Here is a 21212-nt window from a genome sequence, read left to right as displayed (position 1 = left end):
GTCCAAGGAGAGACTCTATGGGAACAGGTGGAATTCTGGGGTCCTGGGGAAACAGGGCCTTTAGCCTCTCCTGCCCGGTGTCAGATTGAGCAAGGCTGAGACTGGCCTTAGAAATGAAATGCTTAGGCCTGGGAATCCAGCACAGTGGCACAGCGTCTGCCCAGTATGCGTGAGGCCATGGGTTCCGTTCTCAGTACCAAGGAAGAAAAGAAATGTGATGTCCAGGGGCAGCAAAATGGCTCAGTAGGTAAAATGCTCATATGATCCTGACAACTGAGTCTGAACTCTGGCAGGCACGGTGGAAGGAAGGCACAGACTCCTAAAAGACGTATTCTGACCTCCCCATGAACGCTATGGCTCGCCTGCCTTACAGAGAATAATAATTAAAAATGTAACTATAAAACCACGAAAAGAGAATAAACGTAATGTCCATGTTCCTGTGTCCCAGGTCACTCTGGCACATGCTCTCCTCCTTTGTTGATTTCTTGGCCTGTCTCCAGCTTGAGTTAACCTTAAGAGTCTCAGGTGCTTACTTCTCGCCCTGATTGAGTTTGCCATGACCGTGTCGCTGGTGTCTTTGGACTGAGTCCCACTGGGGACATGAGAGACTCCTAGGCTCTTCACATCTTCTTCTAGTCAGTGATGCCATGTGACAGACCACAATGCCCACTACGTGTGGTGCTGTGGAAGGGCAGTCCACAGTGCCCACTGTGTGCAGTGCTATGTACTTTCAGTGGGCTTCCCCGGCCTCTGTTTTATTTTTTGTCAATTATTTTCTGAATCTATTTCTTCAATGAAGTGCTTCAAATCCCTAGTCCATCTTTGGATTGGGTTATTTAACTGTGGTTCACTTAGAAGTTCTTTAGGTGCATGCACATATGCTTATATGTGTGTGTGTGTGCTTGTGTGTATGTAATGTGTGTGTGCATGTTTGTGCATGTGTGTGTATGCATGTGTGTGTGAGTGTGTGTGTGTGTGTGTGTGTGTGTGCATGTGTGTGTGCGGGTGTGTGTGTATGTGTGTGTGTGTGTGTGTGTGTGTGCTTGTGTGTGTGTGTGTGTGTGTGTGTGTGTGTGTGTGTGTGTGTGTGTGTGTATGTGTGAGTGTGTGTGTGTGTGTGTGTATGTGTGTGAGTGTGTGTGTGAGTGTAATGTGTATATGTGTGTATGTGTGTGTATGTGTGTGTGTGCGTGTGTGAACTCAAGCCTCATGCGTGCAAGGCAATCACTGTACCTCCTGAGCTTTCGACCCAGTCCTTCCAGTCCCGTTAGCTGCAAGCTTATTGGGGTTGCAGCCTCTCTTTTTTACGATACTCACATCTTTCACAGAGCAGTTGTTCTTCAGCTTGGCAGAGTCTGACTTACCAGTGTTTCTTGAATACTGGGGCGAAGAGCTCCCCGGAGGCCACACGTCTTTGGCCGTCATGTCATTATTACATAGCCTTCTTTGCTCATGGTAACACCATTGCTCACAAATCTGTTTTGCCTGATGTTAATATTGGCTCTTATAGCAGAAAGAGGATCAGTCTAACTTTTCTGTTAGAGCAGTAGATTTGAGGCAGCATCTCAAGTAGCCCAAGTAGGGCAGGATATCCCAGGCTGAGTCTGGAATAACCTTGGACTCTGACCGTCATCAGCGTGACAGATCCTCTTCTATCCTTTAATTAGGATTTGTCTATGATTTATTATTTTTTTTGAGGCTCCCTGGCTACACAGCCTAGTCTGGCCTTGAACTTACCATCTTCCTGTCTCAAACTCCATAGTACTGAGATTCCAGATGCACACCACCACTTGGGCTGCCATAGTGAGTTTAGATGCCCTATAGCATAATTTTACCTTTTGATCTGGTCCTTTTTTAGTTTTTATTTTAATAATAAACCCTGGATTGAGACCAATAAAATACAAACATCAACAATGAATTTCAAATTATGAAGAATCAAAGAAACAAAAATTTGGTTCTTTGGCAAAATCATTATGATTGGCCAACCCTATTCAAACTAACTAAAAGGCAGAGGGAGAAGACCCAAATGAACAAAATCAGACCCAAATGAATAAAAAAGGAGACATAACAACAGTCATGAGGAAAGCCAAAGAAACACAAAGCCACACTTTAAAAACCCGTACTCTATAAATTGAAAAATATAAAAAAGGAAGTGAAAATTTTCCATGATAGGTGTCACTCACTAAGATTAAATCAATGTCGGATAAGAATTTTTTCATGTTTTTTTAAAAAAATTACTTTAATCTTTTTTACAGTCCAGTCATTATTCCCCTCCTGTTCTGCCCTCCAACAGTTCCTCATCCCACCCCTCCCCCATCTCCAAGAGGATGTCCCCACCCCACACCCACCCCATCCTGACAGCTCTCCCACTCCTGGGGCCTCAAGTCTCTCCAGGGTTAGGTGCATCTTCTTTGACTGAGTCCAGACGGTGCAGCCCTCTGCTGTACGTGTGCCGGGGGTCCTCATATCAGCTGGTGTAGGTTGCCTGGTTGGCGGCTCAGTGTCTGAGAGATCTCGGGGGTCAGGTTAGTTGAGACTGCTGATCTCCCTATGGAGTTGCCCTCCTTCTCAACTTCTTCCAGCCTTTCCCTAGTGCAATCACAGGGGTCCCCGACTTCAGTCCATTGGTCGGGTGTAAGGATCTGCATCTGTCTTGGTCAGTTGCTTGTTGGGCTTCTTGGAGGGCAGCCATGCTAGGCTCCTGTCTGTAAGCACATGGTAGCATCTTCACTAATCCCACATCCAACAGAGGGCTAATGTAATATCCAGAACTCGAGAAGCCAACTGACAGGAGAATTATACGAATTCTAGGTTTGGAGATACAAAATTAAAAGAATAAACTCCAAAAAGCCACAAACTCAGGGCTAAGCCCTGCCGCCAGGAATAGCAGGCCATAAAGATAAAGAAAAGGAATGCAAAAACCAGCTCAGGCTATCGAGGACTGACCCATAAACCATCCAAAGACATCCCCCAGCTTACTCAGAGTCATACTTTAACAGATGTCCTCCAGACCTGATAAGCCCCTACTTGTGCTTTTCAGCCATTGTGTCCTGCAGAGAGCATTCCAGGAAACCGGGCAGCCCAAGCCTAACCAGAGGTGTTTCAAATACAAATGCTTCATCAATTTTGACAAACTTTTAAAAATAATGAGGACCTGAAGACCCTACCCTTCTCCTGATTTAATAGCTCTGTTCCAGGAACCAGGGGGCCATAAAACCTTCTGGCGTCCCCTTATCTCCTGGAGCCATAAAACAATCTTATAACTTGTGGTACATCCCCCTTTTGACATCCCCCCCATCCCCTGGGCTCACAGCCTCTGCCTTTAAATGCTCTTTCTCCCAGCCTCTCAGGCCGACACCTCTGTCTCCTGTGTGGGATATGTGTCAGCCCGGAGATCTCTGTAATAGGTCTCTGTAATAAACCTCGCCTTTGCTTATTACATCCAAAATGGTCTCTCTGTGTCTGGGGTCCGCGATTTCCCAAGACTTGAGTAAGGGTCTCTCTGCGTGGGATCTTTCACCAACCTCCAAAACAACAACAACAACAACAACAACAACAACAACAACAACAACAACAACAACAACAGACAACCTAATCGAAAAAATGGAGTATAGAACTAAACAGAATTCACAACAGAGGAATCTCGAATGGCCGAGAAGCACTTAAAGAAATGTCAAAGTCTTAAGTGATCAGGGACGGCCTGGTCTTTCTCTTCTCCTTTCCTCCGCCATTGTGTGCACTATGCCTGGTTCGGCTTCTTGCCATGTCTTCTCACAAGACTCTCGGAATCAAGCAATTCCTGGCCAAGAAACAAAAGCAAAATCGTCCTATTCCTCAGTGGATTAGGATGAAAGCTGGTAACACAATCGGATACAACTCTAAGAGGAGACACTGGAGGAGAAGGAAGCTGGGTCTGTAAGGATTCATACAATGGCGAGACTGAGGGTTTATACTCATTGTGGTCGTCCATCAGTCCTACCAGATGGATTTCAACATTTTTAACCTGGAGGCTTGCTCGTGTCTAAATTAGGGTGTTTGTCCAGTAATAAAATTAAGAACCTTTCAAAAAAAAAAAGTGGTCAGGGAAATACAAATCAAAATGACCCTAAGATTCTACCTTATATCAGTCGGAATGGCTAAGATAAAAAACTCAGGTGACAGCAGATGCTGGCGAGGATGTGGAGAAAGAGGAACACTCCTCCTTTGCTGGTGGGATTGCAGACTGGTACAACCACTCTGGAAATTAGTCTGGAAGTTCCGCAGAAAATTGGAAATAGATCTACCTGAAGACCCAGCTATACCACTCCTGGGCATATACCCAGAAAAATGCTCCCCCATGCCCACTATGTTCATAGCAGCCTTGTTCGTGATAGTCAGAAGCTGGAAACAACCCAGATGTCCCACAACGGAAGAATGGATACAGAAAACATGGTTCATTTACACAGCTATTAAGAACGAGAATAGCATGAGTGTTTCAGGCAAATGGATGGAACTAGAAAATATCCCGAGTGAGGTAACTCAGACCTAAAAGGACATGCATATTATATACTCACTAATAAGTGGATATTAGCCAAAAAAATACAGAATACCGAGGAGACAATCCACAGAACTCAAGAAGGTTAACAAGCAGAAGGGCCCAAGTGAGGATGCTTCAATCCCACTTGGGAGGGAGAGGAAAGCAATGGGGGCGGGGGCGATGGATCAGGGTGGGAGAAGGGAGAGGGAGAGGAAAAGGGGAACAAGACCAGATATTGGGGGGAGGAAACAGGAGTGAAGCCCTGAGGGCCAGCAAAATGAATGGAAACAGGCAACCTTGGGATGTGGGAGATGGTGTATCCCTCTAGAATGTACCAGAGACCTGGGAGGAGAGAGACTCTCAGGACTCAAAGGTTGGAACCTTAAATGAAATACCCGGGGGTTGGGGATTTAGCTCAGTGGTAGAGCGCTTGCCTAGCAAGCGCAAGGCCCTGGATTCAGGGGAGAGGGAACTTGTAGAGCCCACCTCCAGTAGAAAGACAGGGTATCAAGTGGAGGGATGGGGTTGCCATTCCACAGCCAAAAACTCTGACCCAGAATTGTTCCTGTCTAAAAGAATTGCAGGGACAAAAATGGAGAAGAGACTGAGGGAAAGGAGGTCTAGTGACAGCCTCAAGGGGAGGCTCCAAGTCCTGGCGCTATTACTGGTGCAGTGGTGAGCTTACAGATCCGGTCGACTTTTCTTTTTTTTTTTTTTTAAACTTGTGTGTTATTGGTGTGACTAGGGCAAGTCTGCCACCTGCTGTTGATTTTCTGTCCCTTCTATACTTCCTCCCCTGCAGTACTGAGCAAAAGTGAAGTGAGGACTGTGAAGTGAGGACTGGGGTACAAGCAAGAACCCCTTTCTCTCTTCTGCCTTCTTGTGTAACATGCATTTCTTTCTTTCCCCTTATTTGTACATTCGTTAGTGTTTTGTCTGCATGGATGTCTGTGTGAGAGTGTTGGATCCTGGAGTTACAGACGGCTCTGAGCTGCCATGTGGGTGATGGAAATTGAACCTGAGTCCTGTGGAAGAGCAGTCAGTGCTCTTAGCTGCTGACCTCTGTGTAACTCTGGCTGTCCTGAAACTTCTCTGTAGACCTCAAACTCAAAGGTCTGCCTGCCCCTGCCTCCTGAGGGCTGGGATTAAAGGTGGGCACATCGCTGCCTGGGCTTACTTGCTGGGTTTTGTTGCTGTTTGTTTGTTTGTTTCCAAGAGTGACTGTCTCTAGCTATGTGGACTAGGCTGGCCTCAAACTCGCATATATCCTTCTGCCTCTGCCTCCCGGAGTGGTGGGATTAAAGGTGTGTGCCACCACTGCTGGGCTTTTTTTTTTTTTTTTTTTTTTTTTAAGGTGGTGTCGTGTAGCTCATGCTTGCTGTAGAGCAAGCCGAGACTTCTACAGAGCTAACCCTCTGGGCTCCATCTCCTAAGTGCTGGAATTACGGGTGCGTCACCACATCAGACTTCTCGATCTTTGTTATTATTATCGAAGTTTAGTCTCTGGACTCTAAGAGTCCTGCACATGTCTCACACCACAGTCTACTTCCAGAGACACCTGAACAGCGCACAGCAGACTATCAGCTCTGATGGGCTGTGGTTCCTCCCTTCCCTTCCTTATTTTGTGTCCTTTTGTTAGGCATTTTCCCCGTAGCTGTTTCTGATCTGATATTAATTAAGACTCGAAATTATTAGGCTATTCTGTTGTTGACTCAGAAGTCAGAGTGCTTGACTTGCCTGGCACTCGAGAAACACCCTGGGCCTGATCCCTAGCACTGCAAAAGTAAATTTGAAAGACAATTAAGATAGAAAAGTGGGGGTTGGGGATTTAGCTCAGTGGTAGAGCGCTTGCTTAGCAAGTGCAAGGCCCTGGGTTCGGTCCCCAGCTCTGGAAAAAAAAAAGATAGAAGAGTGACAGGGCTGGAGAGATGACTCAGAGGTTAAGAGCACTGGCTGCTCTTGCAGAGGTCCTGAGTTCAATTCCCAGCACCCACATGGAAGCTCACAACCATCTGTAACTCTAGTTCCAGGGGATCCAGTGCCCACCTATGACCTCTAAGGGTGTTATGCATGGACATGGTACATGTACACACATGTAGGTGAAACACTCATGTGAAAAACAAACCTTAAAGACAGGGTCTGGAGAGATGGCTCAGTGATTAAGAGCATAGACTGCTCTTTTTTTTTTTTTTAAAAAAGACATATCTATTTATTTTATGTATATGTATGAGTACACTGTAAATTCAGACACACCAGAAGAGGGCATCAGATCCCATTACAGATGGTTGTGAGCCACCATGTGGTTGCTGGGAATTGAACTCAGGACCTCTGGAAGAGCAGTCAGTGCTCTTAACCACTGAGCCATCCCTCCAGCCCCCACAGTGCTCTTGCAGAGGACCTGAGTTCATTTCCTAGCACCAACATCAGGGGGCTCACGACTGCTTGTGCTGACACCAGGAGATCTAACACCTTCTTTTGACTTCTGCAGTATCTGAACTCAGGATCATAACACATACACACACACACACACACACACACACACACACACACACACACACACACTTAAAAAAAAAAAACAGGCCAGATGTGGTGGTGCACACCTTAAATTCCAGCACTTGGGAGGCAGAGGTAGGCAGATCTCTAGGAGTTCGAGACCAGACTGGTCTACATAGCCAGTTCTAGGCTGGCCAAGACTACAAAGTGAGCCCCTGTCTTACAAAACCAAAAATAAATAAATAAATAAAATCTTTAAAAAATTTAAAAAAGAGACAAATAACAAGGCCAGGGAGGCACCTAACGCAATTGAAGCTCTAGACAGAAAGGAGTAAGGATGGGACTTTTTGCATATTTTCACGTGGGACCTTCTTTAGGTGCTCCTGGTCCTTGGGTGGGCCCTGCTTCCTTTTCCTTCTGCCTGAAGGTCTTTGCCTCACACTCCAGTTGACCTTCAGAGCCACAATGATACATACAGAATTATCTGTATCAAGCTTTGAGTGTTTTTCAAAGTCATTCAAGGAGGAAGTAGATGAGTTAAGGCCCTGGGGCTCATCCTGTGTGTCTTCTGCCTCCATTGGCTGATGCAGACCCTGCTTCCTGGTGCCTGTGTGGGGTCTCCTGGAGCCTGGGTCTGAGGCTCAGACAAAGGTAGGATGAGTAAGAGCAGATGACCTCTGACCTCTGCGGTTCCAGAGAATGTGAGGGAAGCTGCACATCTGGTTTCCAGAGGATGGGCAGCGAGGTGCACCCCTAAGGAGTTATGAATGAGGGGAACTGTGATGGTCAGGTTTTTGCTTTATAACTTGACACAGGTTAGGGTCACCTGGGAAGAGAAAACCTTAACAGAGAAAGTGCTGCCATCAGATCAGCCTGAAAAGGGCATTTTCTTAATTGATGATTGATGTGAGAAGCAAGAAGCAAGCTGAGCACACTGAGGAGAGCAAGCCTTGTTCTGGCTCAGTTTGATGATGACAATATAACCTTAAGGCCAAGCTCAGCTGGCTTTGGTCACTGTGTTTATCACAGCAGGAGAAAGCAAATTAGAATGCGGTCGGTGCCTGGGGGGCCTGTTGTGCATGCTCCTACTGCAAGAAGACCTCAGAGTGGGCAGCAGGGACAGTGGCAGTCATTCTCATGTTTATGAGAACATGTACTAACATACTCAGGCACCTTAGTTACACATACATGCACACACACACACACACACACACACACACACACACACACACACACACACAGAGAGAGAGAGAGAGAGAGAGAGAGAGAGAGAGAGGTTTCTCTCCTCTCTCCTAGTGTGCACACACACACACCCATGCACATGCATACACACACATATATTTTCTCTGGTTATCTAGTTATGTTGTGGTTTAAATAGGAAGGGTCACCCCACAAGGCTCATGGAGCTATTTGAAAGGTGCTGGAAACTTGAAATAGGGCATAGCTGGAGGATGGTCAACTGTCTTAGTCAGGGTTTTATTGCCATGAACAGACACCGTGACCAAGGCAACTCTTATAAGGACAACATTTAGTTGGGGCTGGCTTATAGGTTCAGTGGTTCAGTCCATTTTCATCAAGGCAGGAACATGGCAGCATCCAGACAGGCACGGTGCAGGCAGAGCTGAGAGTTCTACATCTTCATCTGGAGGCTGCTGACAGAATACTGGCTCCCAGGCAGCTAGGATGAGGGTCTTAAAGCCCATGCCCACAGTGACACAGCTACTCCAACAGGGCCACACCTTCTAATAGTGCTACTCCCAGGGCTGAGCATATACAATCTGTCACACTGGCTTTGAAGGTTACATCTGCTTTCTGGTTCTGTATTTTCTATCTGTTTCTCAGTTTCCATGAGTGTTAGAACTTGGTCCACCAACCGCTGCTGCCACCATGATGTGGAACAAGTGACTGGCCTGAGCCCTCTAAGGCCACGAACCAAGACAAATCCTTCTTTCTGTAAATCGTTCATCTCAGGTACTGCGTCACAGTGATAAGAAAACTAATCCAAGGTATAATGTGTTTAAACTGGATAGCAAGCTCTGTGAATTTACATATGCCCACACACACCTGTGTCCCCCTTGCCTGTTCAGCTATGCCCAGTCAGCTCCCACAGCTCAGATTTCTAAAATCCTAAACTAGTTCGGCCTGTTCTAGAATGTGCCATAATGGAGCCTGGTGTGTTCAGAGGTGACTGAGACTCATAAGACAGAGCTTCTCCCTAAGTCAGCTTAGGCCCAGCCCTCCTCTGGGACGTAGTGTGGACACCAGGTGCCACCTGTTGGCAGCTGTCGGCATCTTGATATGACATTCTCTGGAATCTTCCACGGTTCATGCATCATTAGCCTCAGGTTTGACTAGGCCTGGCTTGGGTGGGGTAAGGAAACAGTGGATTCAGATAGGAAAACCTGAATTAGACAAGGAAGAAAGAGGGGAGGGAGTTTGTCAAGCTCTGGTGACCAGAGCCTGTCTCTGCCTGCCTTCCTAGTGCTAGGCAGGACTATCTCCAGGGCCTTCTGGAGGCTCCATTGGGGAGGAGAGTCCAGCCAACCTGACCCAGGTCAGGCTCTCCAATGGTCTCTACTGGTCAATTCCAGAAAAGACCATGCATGCCCTGGACTGTTGACTCAGGAAGCCCAGCAGGAAGCTGGCGTGTGGCCCCTCCCTTCTCAGCTTTAGGTCTAGCCCCACACCCTGAGGACTGAAGGTAGGGACAAGCTTTCCTTAGCATCTTTGGGAGCTCACAAGAAGACATCATGCTGGTTGCTACCCACACCCCAACCCAGTCTCCACCCAAGTCTGTTTGTTCCCTCCTGTCTTATCTTCCGGCTCAGACCTGATCACAACCCTTGTGGTAATGTTCAAGCTACCAACTGTGCCCACAGGTCTCCCATTGATTAACCATTTGACCCCCTCCACCAGGGGTATGAAAACCCTGTTGTCATCCTGCTGGGCCCTCAGGCCTATGGCAGGGACATCGAGGTTTCTGAGAGGCTGGGGTGCTGGCCTGGTATGCAGATTTCAGGCACCCCATTCATGGCTGGGGTCTCAGGGCTCTGCACACTTTTCAAACACTAAGGTGTATCTAGGGGTGTCAGAGTGGCAGGTTAATCCTGCCCTCACCCCAGTCCATCACTCCAGGCAAGCCCTCTGGAGCCAGGTGATTACAGCAGGCAGAGGGTGAGGGATCCTTGAAGAGCCACTGGGGCCCTGTGGCCCTAAGCCACCAGCAGTGTCTGCTTCCCTCCCTGCTCGGTGGCAGAGGCCGCTGGGTAGTGGTGGTCATGAAAACCGTGCATCCTTCCTGCAGCTGACACGGGGCATGGAGGAAGTGGCTTCCCCAGGTCCCTTACCTGGGCAGAGAGATGGCTCTGAAGTGATGTCTACAGTGCTTTCAGTTTCTATCGAATCCACCTGCAGGGCCAGAAGAGGCTACCTAGACGTCCAGTACCTGCTCTGACTGCTTTCAAGGTAGCTGGTCTCCACTGGTGACCCTGTAGGCCCCCCAGTGAAGGGAGTGGACAGTTGGGTGCAGCCAGTGACACTCATCCAGGGAAAAGGACTGAAGGCCCTTCAGGGTTGGGGGGTAACAGGCAGATTGTTTGAAAGTAGGTATGGGACAGCCCTGCGGGTGTGGAAATGGATGTCCAGTTCCTCAGCCCTCAGTTTGTGTCATTCAGTGCCCTGTCCTGCATGGCCAGGCTCCAGCATCTCCCCACACCCTTGAGCCCAAGGCCTTACTCTCACAGATTAGCCTAACTCTGCCTTGAAAACACATCCTACAGCCCAGAGGTGATGTCTCACACCTTTAATCAGCGGAAGCAGGTGGATCTCTATGAGTTTGAGGCCAACACGGTCTAAAGAGCAAGTTCCACGATAGCCAAAGCTGCACAGAGAAACCCCTTTTCAAACAAAACAAAGCCAACAAAACCCAACAAAGAAAACCAAAAACCACCCCCCAAACCAAAAAAGCCCCTAAAAGAAAACACATCCTACATAAACTTCTTGACCACAAATACTCCGGTTCTCAAGTCTCCCCTGTCCCCAAGCCCTGACCCTTGACCATATTTTTACTTCCATGTTTAAAGTTCCCTGCAAGCCAGTTGTGGTAGAGCACACCTTTAATTCCAGCACTCAGGAGGCAGAGGCAGGTGGGCCAGTCTGATCTTCACAACAAGTCCCAGGACAGTCAGAATTCCATAATAGAGAGATCCCATCTCAAAATACAAATAACAAACAAACAAAGTCCCCTGGCAATCCCCAAACTCATCCTCCTGCATCTGCATCCTTTCTCCCTCTCCTACTGGAGAAGGAGAGCATACTACACCCTCAGGGCAGATGGACAGCCACATAATCAGTGTGTCCAGTCCCGTTCCACCACTATAATCATTGCCCTGTCCAGCGAGCCCAGAATGGGAAGGACATGTGTTAGGGCTTTAACTCTCTTTTCTGTCACCCCAGCTCTTAGGTCTGCTGGGAGTCACATTCCCTTTCTTGCCAATCCTCCTGACTCCCAATCTTGGTGCCTCCTGCCTTACGGTTCCTGGAAGATGCCGGCAGGAGGAAGGGTGGTGATGCTGGACCTGTGCCTGCAACAGGACCTGGCCATAAACCTGGGTGGAGTGAAGCCCTGGCGTGGATAGCTGACCCTCCTGGTGGACTTTCCTCCCAGCCTGGCCTGCAGCTGTTGGCCTTGTTTGTTCCTTGAAAGAGTTGCCTGCCAGCCCTCAAGCTTCTTCAGAAGCCTGGGGGTGGGGGGTGCGCCTGATTCTCTCCTCTAGACGTGGGTCCCGGCCTGGAGAGGCTGCCGGGACATAGAAAGGCAGTCCTCTAAGGTGGGACCAGAGGTCAGGAGCTTGTCTTGGGCCATGTCTCTCCTGTGTCTGCCTTAGCTTGGATGAAGTACAGGATGATCACCAGGGCCACTCTTGCTGACTTCAGTTTTGAAAAAGGGCCAGAGTGGGGAAATTACAATATTTTTTTCCTGGCTCTCTCCTGGCTGCAACTGGGCTGAGTGTCCACCTAAGGACAGACATTCACCCAGTGAATTATCCTGATTATCTTCCTGAGTGATATGCTGTTCCACAGCTCTCTCTGGGGCCCATCTGCCTTCAGGGGAGGACTTGAGCACCAAAGTATTTTCAAAGTAGGATGAGAAACCACTGGCCTGATACCTGTGTCCCCACCACAAGGCAGATCCCTTGACCTCCCATGGTCACAGGGACAGAACACAGGAAGGTGGCATGTCTTGGTGTCTCCACAAATATCACTGAGTGTTTTGTTCTCCATTGGGCTCTGGAGTGTGAGCACCATGTGCAGTGACCTGGGGTTCATGGGACTGGGTTGGGATGGAAGAACCTCTTGCTGTAGAGAACAGATTGCTCATATCCAGCTCCTTGGAAGAAGTCTTTCTCACACTGGACCTAGTGAGGACAGCTGATGGCCCTAGTGGCTATGATTAATAGATGCTTCCTAGAGAAAGCATGAATTCCGCACCATGATGCCTTCCCAGCCTGAAGACTTTCCGAGGGGAGAAATGATGATGTTGGCGACTATCAGCACACCGCGTGCAGGCCGTGTTAGTATGTGGGACCTCTCCGAGGTGAGATCGGCTCATGGGGTTCCTCGATGACCTAAGAGGTGTTCAAGGGTCTTTCCCATTGCGGACTTGGGCGAAGTGCACTTCCTCTCTCCCTTCCCCCAAGGCCTTGTGTCCTGGTAGATGGCATACACACTGAGAAAGGACCCCGCTGCCTGCCCGGCCTTAGAAACACAAAACACCCAAACAAAACAAGGGCACTATTACTCTCAGCTCCTCAGCAGTCTTGTCTTGGAAAATAAAATTATCACTTCTTTCATGAGAGTGTTTTATGTGTGTTGGTGCAGAATGTACTCACTATTAATTAAACTGAATGATACATTCTGCCATTTTCTGTTTAAATGTAAAATAGGGAAAAATATCAAGGTCTTACCCATGTACTCCAGGGTCCTGAGGTCGAGGAGATTGTATGCTGCAGTGTCCTACTCCATCTTAGGGACAGTAAGGCCACTGACTCCGTTATAGTGTCCATGTGACAGAACTGCCCCTCTTCTGCAGGAGATCTCAGTTGATGACTGGCCACTTTGCATTTTATGTATTTATTTATTAATTATTTAAAATGGCCTTTCTTTCTTCTGAATTTTTTATTTTGGAGGCTGGAGAGAAGGTTCAGTGGTTAAGAGCATATATCGCCCTTACAGAGGACCCAAGTTTAGTTCCCAGCACTCACACTGGCCGGATCACAGCAGCCCATACATAACAACTTCTAGCTCTAGGGGATCTGGTGCCCCCTTCTGGTCTCTGCAGGTACGCACACATGTATGCAGAGCCACACTCAGACATACACAGAAATAAGATACCTAACTACTAAAATGTCAGTTTTTTGTCACTTGTGGTGACTTACACCAGTAGTTCCAGCAGTGAAACGAGGTGTGAGGACTGTGAGCAAGAGGCCACAGGGATATATGGTTTGACCCTGTCTCAAAGTTTGTTTTGCTCATCATGATGAAGGGCACACCTTGGTATCATGAAGCGTGCTCACCAGCTGCTTTCAGAACATTCTGCCTTCTCAGGCTGAAACTCACTTTCTATTCAACCGTGACCCCAGTCCCTGATACTCCATCCCAATTTCTCTCTCCCTTCCCTTCCCCCCTCCTTTCTTTCCTTGTGTCTCACTGTAGACTTAACTCGTCTGGAACTCATCATGTAGTCCAAGGAGGCCTCGGACACCCAGTCATCTTTTCTCAGCCTCCCCAATGGCAGGTATTAGGGTGCGACCTGTGGCTCTAGCTTAAAGTTCATCCTTAGAGGGTCTAGGGGATCGGCCTAGATGCCCTGAACCCCAAAGTGGGGTTTACAGGTGAGTCCACAAGTGTTGCCTCAATTGGAGGCCTGCACCTCAGGTTTCTTCCCCCACCTGTCACCTCCTTCGGTCCTAGTGAGCCATGCCCCTGGATGGCATTATGCCTGAGGCACGGGAACCTGCTACTTTGTCCTCAGAAGGGCATTTAAAGCCTGCTGTGAGCTCTCCAGGGCCCAGGGGTTCTGTGGACCTTGTGTCTCTGAATCAAGTCCTGAACACAGTTTGGAGCTCTGGCAGGGACGCAGGGTGAGGTCTCACAATTTCAGTTTCAGGCTGGATGCAGGGCCAGGAAGCAGGACTTCTGGACTCCATGCCATTGGACTGGTCAGGATGTGGCCACCATGCCAGGCCTCCAGCCAGGCATTTACCATTTTTATGATCTTCTTCCTTTATTGTACTATTTAATCTTATTAAGTAAGACCAAGGTGTGAGATTCAGGAGTTTTATGGCCTCAGGTGACCCCTAAGTGGAGGAAGGCTGGACCTTCCCATCTTCTTTGTGAATGACGCCTGTGCCACCTGCCATTCACAGATGTGATGCTTGGGGGCCATTAACCCACAGAGCAGGAGTAGATGCAGATGCAAGGCATAGAACACTCTGGATATTCACTGTGGGAGCAGTGCAGGGCACAGGTGCAAGAAGGAAGTTGCCATTCCTGACAGTTCAGGGATAATTCTGCACTCTGGTTCTCTTTATGTGCAACACCACTGTCTGAGTCTGCAGGATCTCGAATGCACCAGAACAACAGGCGGGGCGTAGCGAAGTGTTAGAAAGGATTCTGCATCTCTCCAGCCTGCATGGAGGTCCCAAGCCAGCAACCCCTCTGGTGGTAATGTTGTTCTGGTCTGGTGGGATTGGATTCTAGTGCCACTGCTGACCACCTGGATAATGTGGCTTTGTCCTAGGGAGGCACAGTTGTCCTGGGTAGTGGCTAATGATGGGTGCACCTGCCCTGGTGGCAAAGATGATTTGTGTTTGTGAATCTTTTCTCTGCTAGTGCGGAAGCCATGCTAATTATTGCCTTAGATTGCTTTACAGCCTTTTTCTCCCAACAGCACTAGGAACATGATTTTAATGGTTCTGGAATATTCCATGGCACAGCTGCATGGCCCTTCATTCATCCAGGGCTTTCGGCTGGACTGCCGGGCAGCTGGGCAGCGGTGGATTGGAAAGGCTTCAGGGCACTTCTGGTTGCTCACTTCCTAGCGGGACATCTTTAGAGAGACACCGGGCACACCCCCACTCCACGGTGTTGGCATTCACTACTATCCTGTCCCCTAAACCACACTTCCTTCTACCCCAAGGGAACACTCTAGAAACACCCTCCTTTGAGTCATTGAGAATTGTCATGAGTTAGAGACCAGCCTGGGCCATGTAGTGAGTTGAAGCTAGCCCAAGCTACAGGGTAAGATACCCCCATCTTAAAAAAAAATGCTATTGTAGATCAAGAGGCAAACTCAAGGCCTCATTTTACTTTGTATTTTCTTGATCAAAGCTTGTAAACTTGGGGATGGGCTTTTGAATTTTGAGTAAGTGCCACTTGGTCATTGGGAGGGTGGGGGAAGCTGTATATGCATTACCTCTTCCCAGGGTGCACTGCAGAAAGAGGTGGCGTCCAGGGAGGGGCGGCTGTAGTGTGAATGAATCTGTGCTGAGCTCCATAGAATGCCTTGCTCCCTGAGCTACAATGTGGGAGGTGTCCCGAGCTGAGCCTGGTGGGCCTGCAGAGCCTGAGCAGGTGCACAGTAATCTAGAGAGGTGGGAAGACCTGAGAGAAACTAACAGCATCCCCAGTGTCGTTCTGAGTTCTCCTCCAGGGACCCCCAGCCTCTCCTATGACTGACTCTGAGTTTAGTTTGTGAGACACAATGACCCTCATTCACAGTAGGTGTCCTGGGGACCCAGAGAGTGAAAGTGAAGCATTTTATCTTTCTACTTTTCAGAGACGTGGCTCAGCCTGGGGAGAAGGCAGGGACAGCCGGCACACTGATGTCGGCACAAAATGAAGTTTTAAATTCCTAACCGTACTTCTCTACTCTGAATTCATAACTGTCTGAGTTCTTTGGGAGGGCATTTTCCCAGTGTCTGGTGTTGTCCCCTCCCCAGACTCCCATCCTGCTAGTTCAGGACACAAAACCTCATAGAATGTATGTCTCAGGGTTTGAGATGCCCTCCTTTTCTGATCCTGTAGTAGACTACCTGTCACATTTTTCTTTTCTTTCTTTCCTTCTTTCCTCCCTCCCTCCCTCCCTCCCTCCCTTCCTTCTTTCCTTTCTTTTCTGAGACAGGGTCTTACTATGTAACTCTGGCTGTCGTGAAAGTCACTATGTAGACCAGGCCAACTTTGAACTCACAGAGATCTGCTTGCCTCTGCCTCCAGAGTGCTGGTATTAAAGGTGTGCACCATCACTACCTGTGTGCCTGTGACATTTCAACCCTAGGATGAACCAAGAGCCTAGATAATTAGGAACAGTTGCCAGCTAGGGAGGGCAGGGGCCTAGTGCCTGCTGTGAATCTGTGACTCTCTGGTGAGCTCTAAGTGCATCTCACACTGAAAATGGACTGTAGACTCCTTACAGTCTGTAGCCACCGGGCCAGTTTATTGACGGTTTTGCTCTCTGCATCTCTCACCTAGGCTGCCTGAGAGGATGGAGGGGAGATAGGAGTGTATATGACATAAGTACTTTGTTTATATGTATGAAATTGTCAAAGAATAAATAAAAATGTCCTATTTAAAAAGGAAGTCTGCAAAGTGTGTCTCTTCCTGCATGGGGTTTGCAGCCCATTTGGACTAGTTCTGGCCGTAGCTGGATCCCTCCTGCTGTCTTCCTGTTACTTCATGCAGCCACTCAGGTTCCCATGAGTAGCCAGGACTGTGAGGACTCACACCACAGCCCTCACAGAGGCCTTACACTCTTCCTATAAACTCAGCAGTAGCCTTGGCATCTGTTTCCACGTTGCCAGCACTGGCTGAGTGCCCCTCGAGGAAGAAGGGGTCCTCATGGCCGTGAGTGGGCAGCAGCATTTTGTGAGCAAATATCTAACTGTGATGGCAAGGGTGCTGCTGTGACTCCAGCCCTTGGTCCCCAGACATGTATACTACAATCATGGAGACATCCAGTTGGGCCCGAGGCACCCGGCACAATTTATGGGACACTGCCCCAGCCTCTGAGAGCTCCCATTCAGCCCCCATAGCTATTTTGTAGTGGATTGTTCCCCCTTTATATCAGATCAGCTGCTCCTGGGCAAGGAGTCTGGTGGTAGGCGGGTGGTGGTTTTTGGATGCAGCCCTTCCTACACTCCTCTGCCTGTGAGAGGAAGCCTTTGGCAGCAGCTATGTAGGACAGGGGGAATGAGATGCTGTTGGGTTCACATGAACAGTGCTATACAGTTCTGTGAGTAGAAAAAGCAACCTATGCGCTGGTCAGTCAATGCAGGAACCATGCGAGGGAAGTGGGACTGACTATAAGGAAGGCAGATGCAAGAGACAGGTACAGGAGGCTGCAGGCCAATACCGTGCCAGCAGCGAGGGTATTTCTCACAGCCTTCTTAGACTTTGGTACCATGGGAAGTAAAGCCACAAGTTAACAGAAACAGTTTGCTGAAGTGTAGACATAGGACATCTGTTCCCCTCCCCAAACCTCCCTGTTCCCTCCACCAAGGTCAAGAGAGTCTTCAGCCCCTGGGCTCCAGCCTCAAGTGCATCTCTCTTATGTCCCATGTCTCAGCAGGCCAGGAAATCCGTCAACACACCCTGACCTGCCTTGACTCTGCCTGGTAGGCAGACTTTTCTCTCTCTTTCCCCACTCTGTTTCAAAGAAGTTGCAAACAGCTCCCGACACTCATGTCCAGGATATTGATGGGAACCTATCTTAGCCATCCACGATGCAGAGGAAGCTTGGTACTAGTCTCCCAGGTCAGTAGGATACTGCACTTCAGGGTCTCCATGCCGCCTGGCCCTGTGGGTACCACCTAGGTGATCAGGTGAACTGAGACATTTCACTAAACCTTGGGCTGCTGAACATTCCTGTTTCCTTTATCTCCTCTCATCCTTGCCTTCTTCTTTCATGACCTTGACACACACAGAAAGCAACGACCAGGTATGTGGAGACTGTCTCTTCATCTGAATTTGTTGCATGTTTGCTCATGATTAAAATTAGAGTTGTGGGCCTGGGTGGTGGCACACATGGTGTAGGAACTTGCTACCAAGTCTGGTGACTTGAGTTTGATCTTTGGAAACTATAGAGTAGGACAGTATGGATTCCCACAAGTTTTCCTCTGACCTCTATACACCTCCAGAGGCAGATACTCACACTCCTGAGCTGATAAAATAAAAAGGTAAAAGTAATACCATGAATTTGGAGTTGTGCTGGGGATTTTACAAGAGTGCATGGGAGCCATGGGCTCACCTCAGTGTCTTGTGTTAGATCGTATGACATGACACTGTTGCTGGCATGTGAGCCTTGATCCCTTGGGTAACATGACACCTGTCAGGATTCTTCATAGCATAGCCATTATTTACCTCTCTCTCTCTCTCTCTCTCTCTCCCCCCCCCTCTCTCTCTTTCCCTCTCTCCCCCCTCTCTCTGTGTGTGCTAATGTGTGATACATGTACATTTCTTTTTTTTTTCCGGAGCTGGGGACCGAACCCAGGGCCTTGCGCTTGCTAGGCAAGCGCTCTACCACTGAGCTAAATCCCCAACCCCTACATGTACATTTCATACGTGCATGTGTGTGTGAGCATGCATGCATGTGTATGTTGGTTCATGTGCTTATGTGTGCATGTGGAGGCCAGCTGTCTTCCATAATCATTGTCATGTCTGTCTGTCTATCTATCTATCTATCTATCTATCTATCTATCTATCTATCTATCTATCTATTGGCTGGCCATTCAATAGCTGAAATCTTTCTGCCTCCGGTAGAATTAAAGTTGTGTGCCACCACGTCTGCCTTAATTTTATCATTTTAAAGGATGTGTATATGTGACATTAGTGCAGGTGTCCTTGGAGGCCAGAGACATTTGATCCCTTGGAGCTAGATTTACAGAAGATCATGAGCTTCCTGATCTGGGTTCTGGGAATCAAACCTGGGTCCTCTGCAAGAGCAGTATGAGCTCTTAACCACTGAGCCATCTCTCCAGCCCTTCCATTCTGTTTTTCTTCTCACTGATTAGTTGTGATTAGCTGGCCTGAGAGCTCCAGGAATCTGCCTAGCTCATCTTCTGCCTGCTGAGGACACAAATATCTATGCCTTTGTTTGTCCTTTGTGTGGATGCTGGGGATCTGAACTCAGGTCCTTAGGCTTGCCAGCAGACACTTTGCCTATGGACTCATCTTCCCAGCCCCCACAAGCTACCATTTTGCTACTTTGTAATCAGTTAATTAGTACCACAGGAAACGTGTTTTCATTTCTGTGAATAACTTCTTTCTCCTCAAACAGTAATCCACTGCTTTTAGGATCTTGTAATAGATGTCACCCAGAGGAATTGTTAGTGTTAACACCTATGATGAGTTTCTGTCTTCATTTCTCCTGCAGGAATCATTTGGAATTCTTATATAAAATACTCCCTCTCTTTTCTCAATTATTTGCACAATTACTTATATCAGCATGGATTTATATGCGTTTATTTTAACCTTTGGGCTTACTTTGTTTTCTGGCTCAGATTGTAGCTTTGGCCATTGGGAGCCCCTTCACCTTGGCTTAGCATTCCTTTGACATGCCTCATCCTATTCTGAGCTCGTCCTCATTTTCTGACACTATGAAATACTGCAGAGTTCTCATTTCCTTTCCTAAAGACACAACTGCTCCTCCAAAGAGCCTGGTTCCTCTTCCAGGAGGATGATATGGTTCTAAGATATAGCTAGAAACTAGAAAATAACTGTGCATACATGTGTGTGCACATAGCACACAAATTCTCCAATCATCTGCCTATCCACTTTTCAAGTATTTACTGCTAAATGTTTGAAACCATTGATTTCAGACAACTTTGTTACGCAGTAGTAGCTGACTGATGCACGAGGCTAGGATTTTACAAAATTTTCAGCCTCCCTGGCTGATGGCATCCTAGAAGGCAGTGTTGAGTGGTGGGGAGAGAGGTTTTTTATTTTAAACTTCTTTCAAAGGCCCTCTAGAGATGGAAGGAAGCTTCTTTTGAAACTTCCTGAACCAGTTTGCTGAACTGAAAAGGAGCCCCTCCTTGCCTTTTTGTTCCTAAATTCTAGTAGCCCCACCGCTTTCATTTTGTATCCCAGGACCTGGGAGTAGAGATTGCTTTCTTCTGTTCATCTTGGCAGGGACCTCACACTCCGCTTTGCTCTTCCAGCGCCTGGGTAGTCATTTTACTCATTGGCTCCCTTTGGTGAGGTTTTCTTTCCCTCACTGGAAAGCACTGGGCCCTGGATGAGTTCTCAAGATTAGGAAATGGTGCCAGTGTTGGAGATGCCAGGGAACAGACAAGGAGAGAGACATTCAGTGTGTGCCTAGACTTGTGAGCAGTGTTGTGACTTGTGGATGCCACTGAAGTAGTGTTTAGGGGAAACTTACAACACTAACTGCTGTGGTGGAGCAGGAGGTCCCCAGCCAGGGGCCTTCTACCTTAAAAACCAGGAAAGGAAAACAATATCAAATTACTCCAAAGTAGCAGAAAAAGATAAATCCTTGAAGAAATAAAACTAAGAAAAAAAAATCTGTGAAACCAAAACCAAGTACCTTAAAGAGATTAGCAAAACCGATAAGCCAGAGAGCTAGAAGAAAAGAGAGGACAAAGGGGTGGCGATGTCACTTCCGACTACAGTCACTGAGGGACGGACACTAAGGGAACAGCAGCAGTTTAGATGGAATGGGAAAGTTCTGGAGGATACAATTTATCAAAGCGCACACATTGCATCAAAGATGAGACTAAGGCTAGATTTTAAAGGGATTGAATTGTTATTAAAATCAAAGCAAAAGAAAACAACAAAAGCCTCTCTCACAAGGGGAACTCTGGGCTCAGATGTTGCCATTGGTAAATTCTACTGAATATTTGGGGAAGAGAATCAAACAACTCAGAAATCTGAAAAGGACTGAATTCTTTCAATTCTTTCTCTAAGGAACTTGAGCAGCACATAAAAGCATCACAAGAACTAAAAATGGAGCTGGAGAGGTGGCTGGAAGGTAAAGACTGCTCTGGGCTCTTGCAGAAGACCAGAGCTCTGTTCCTAGTACCCACATAAGAAGGCTTTCAACTTCCTGTAACTCCAGTTCCAGGGGATCCTTTTCTGGCCCATACGGGCACAGAGGGCACACAGTGCACATACAAACAGGCACACA

General features: G+C 47.8%; 1 protein-coding gene across 1 annotated transcript; it reads left to right on the top strand.

Moving 5' to 3' along the window:
* The first annotated feature begins 3763 nt into the window (after positions 1-3763).
* On the top strand, positions 3764-3966 carry LOC116893619 (putative 60S ribosomal protein L39-like 5). Its single transcript, XM_032895332.1, has one exon. The coding sequence runs from the start codon at positions 3764-3766 to the stop codon at positions 3917-3919; it is 156 nt and encodes a 51-aa protein (XP_032751223.1). The 3' UTR covers positions 3920-3966.
* The last annotated feature ends 17246 nt before the right edge of the window (positions 3967-21212 follow it).

This window comes from Rattus rattus, chromosome 2 (assembly GCF_011064425.1).
Source record: "Rattus rattus isolate New Zealand chromosome 2, Rrattus_CSIRO_v1, whole genome shotgun sequence".
Classification (NCBI taxonomy): Eukaryota; Metazoa; Chordata; class Mammalia; order Rodentia; family Muridae; genus Rattus; species Rattus rattus.
Note: the sequence above shows the minus strand (reverse complement) of the source record. Positions and strands in the feature narration are given on the sequence as shown.

Bases quoted from the DNA above. Each gene is read 5' to 3' on its own strand.
- LOC116893619 (XM_032895332.1), top strand. From the start codon at position 3,764: ATGTCTTCTCACAAGACTCTCGGAATCAAGCAATTCCTGGCCAAGAAA.